General features: G+C 31.6%; 1 protein-coding gene across 1 annotated transcript; it reads right to left on the bottom strand.

The window, feature by feature from the left end:
• Nucleotides 1–2098: 2098 nt before the first annotated feature.
• Nucleotides 2099–2890, bottom strand: LOC128668129 (uncharacterized). Its single transcript, XM_053740298.1, has one exon. It carries the CDS (start codon nt 2888–2890, stop codon nt 2099–2101), a length of 792 nt encoding a protein of 263 aa, XP_053596273.1.

Raw genomic sequence — 2890 nt, 5'->3', positions numbered from 1 at the left:
TATTTTACATAATAATCAGTTTGACTTCAAGTAAAGAGTCTCTATGTTTTTATCTCATTCGAAATTAATCGACTGAAATAATTTATTTATTTTTTCGTCAAGCTTTTGAATTAACAGTAGGAAACTTATGAATTCGAATTAAAGCTTAATTGTAATTTAAACTATAAGAGAAAATAAATTTAAACTGGATAATTATTTTGAACTGGTAGTAAAATTGAGGATAACTTGTGACACTCAAGCCAGAAAAATCTCAAGTGAGTAATTACTTACGCTTAAGCGAATACATATTTATTCCAACTTCAAATTTCGAATGTTAATATTTTTCCAGGGGCTTTGATATTTTATTATTTAGGTTGCATTAAAAAAGTTATAAGAAATAAATAAAGGCAAATAAAATAAATTTAATGTGACTGATGTATTGCAAAAAAAATAATTGTTTAATAAATATTTTAATGACAAGAAATATATGATTTTTTTAATGGAATGTTTATAAATTTTGGTTGGTAAATATCATAAACTTGGTAATTATTTTTTTTATTTCTTATAGTTTTAAAAAAAATCTATATCTTGTTGCTCATAAATTGAATATTTGTAATTGGAGAATCATTTTGAAGATTCATCATTCGCTTCTTCAAATTTGTTTCTTTATAAAAAATTCTTTGATTTTTAATCTTTCAAATTTTATATTATAGTCAAGGGAATGGTTTTGATGAGTCACCATTTCTTGGACAAAATTTTTTTTCTACTCTTTATTACTGTGAATTTTAAATTGAAATTCGATCCAAACTATCAAACATGTTACAAAAATTTATTTAAACAAAAACTTATAAGGATATTGCGCTTTTGTATAGAAAATACTACTTATTTTTACTGATCCAAATCTTCCCAAATTCTGAATGGCTTTGAAGTTTCGCCATTTCTTCCGCATCACCAAATCTTTTTATCGTCAATACTTATAAGTTACACATTGCGAATTCGCTTTTAATCCTGCGACAAATTTTTTATAAACTAAAAATATTAGTTCGTTCACCGAACTCTTGCGAAATGGGTTTTTATGCGATAAAAATTTTAACATGTATCTTTTATGGTTGATAAAAAATTTATGATTTTTAAAGAAAAAAAAAAGTTATTACTTCTGATCAACCTAATATTTTTTTTTGGTTCTTACTAATGTAAACTTTTTTTTTCGTTAATTCTTTTAGCTTGTTTTGTTCATCGACTACGATAAGTAAATTTTTATTTCAAGGCTAACTAATATAAATTTTCTTTATTTATTTTTCAATTCTTTCAGCTAAATTGTATAGCAAATATTATTTGTTATAAAATTTACTTGAAATGTATAATCGTAACGATAAAAACTTATTTAAATATTTTTATTCCAGGGCCAACTATATATAAAATAGTTTTATTTGCACAACTTATAGGTCGTATACAAATTTTTACATAAATCATATTTTCATCTGGTAAAATATTCACTTCGTTATATATATTATTTCTTTCTTACTTTTTAACTTCTATAATTTATTTGTTTTTGGCTTCTTATATTTTTTGCACGTCACAGTCTTGGTATCCCGCTTGCACCACGCTCCGTAACCCTGAGTTGTCTCTCAAAATTTCTTCAATTCTCTTGAAGACCGTACATAGTTTTATATCAACCTCTCCTTTTAATTTTGCTATCAACTTTTCTTCTACTTTTTTGTCCTCTAACCCTCTCCACTCTTCTAGCAGCTCTTTTTTCTTCTCCACCCCTTTCTATATTCCTTCACATTTCAGTAGGTGTATCAACGTTTCCTCCTCTTTCCCACACCCTCTACAGCTCCAGTCCCTGTACCCTTTTTTGCCCGCTCTTCATAAATTTCCACACCTTATCCTTGCCCACATCTCCTTGTCCTCCCCTCTTACATTATCTTTTTTCCAGTAGTTATCTTCTTCTTTCTCTAATCTTATTTTTTTGTACAATGTATTATACGTTGATTTGTTTATTGCGTCTTCAGCCTCCTTTTACGTTCTCTCTCATTTTCTTAATGCCCACATTCAGCTTTTCCTCTATTTCCTCTACTCCCGCATCCCTGTAGATCATCTCGATCACCTCCTCGCATTACATTTTTTTTAGCGCAACCTTCACCATTTTCCCCCATTTCGTCGGGCACCTGTTCATAATCCCTCTCATTTCTTCTTTCTGTGCTATCTTTGGCCATCTCTCTTTTTCCATCATCATACAATCCTTCATATATCTTACTGCTCTTTCTTTTAATATTACTTCCATCTTTTCTACTCCCATCTCGTCCCTCCAAATATATTCTGGTGTATCCCTTCTTACTCCTAATGCCATCTTGCAGAGCCTCCTATGCACCCTCTTTATTTCTTCCGACTTTTCCCACCCCCAGACCTCCACTCCGTACAAAGCTACTGTTCTTGCCACAGTGTTCATCAGATACATCCTGTCCCTCATGCTGTTCTTTTTGCTCCTTTTTATCACTCCCCATACTGCATTTGTGGCCTTTTGTGCTTTTTGTGCTAGTTCCTTTTTTTGTTTCCCTGCGCTATTCCTTGTGGTGAAATGGTACCCAAGATATTTAAATTCTTTGAGTTCTTCGACCTCACTTCCTTTATACATCCATTTCTTTCCCTTCTTTTTTCTACCTCCATTTCTGCATATTAGAATTTTTGTTTTTTTCACGTTCACCTCCATCTTATTCTCTTCTGTGTATCTTTCCAGCTCTTTCAGCATCCCTCTTAGCTCCTCTTCTGTGTCCGCAACTAGCGCCACATCATCCGCATATTTCATGACATGTATTCGTTGGTTCCCAATCATTGTCCCTCCTCTCTTCTTCTCTTCCATCGTCTTTTCTAGGTCGTCGATATCTATGCCATATAACGCTCCGCTCAT

This window comes from Microplitis demolitor, chromosome 6, assembly GCF_026212275.2.
Source record: "Microplitis demolitor isolate Queensland-Clemson2020A chromosome 6, iyMicDemo2.1a, whole genome shotgun sequence".
NCBI classification, from domain to species: domain Eukaryota; kingdom Metazoa; phylum Arthropoda; class Insecta; order Hymenoptera; family Braconidae; genus Microplitis; species Microplitis demolitor.
This window is presented reverse-complemented; position numbering and strand designations above follow the sequence as displayed.

Bases quoted from the DNA above. Each gene is read 5' to 3' on its own strand.
- LOC128668129 (XM_053740298.1), bottom strand. From the start codon at position 2,890: ATGAGCGGAGCGTTATATGGCATAGATATCGACGACCTAGAAAAGACG.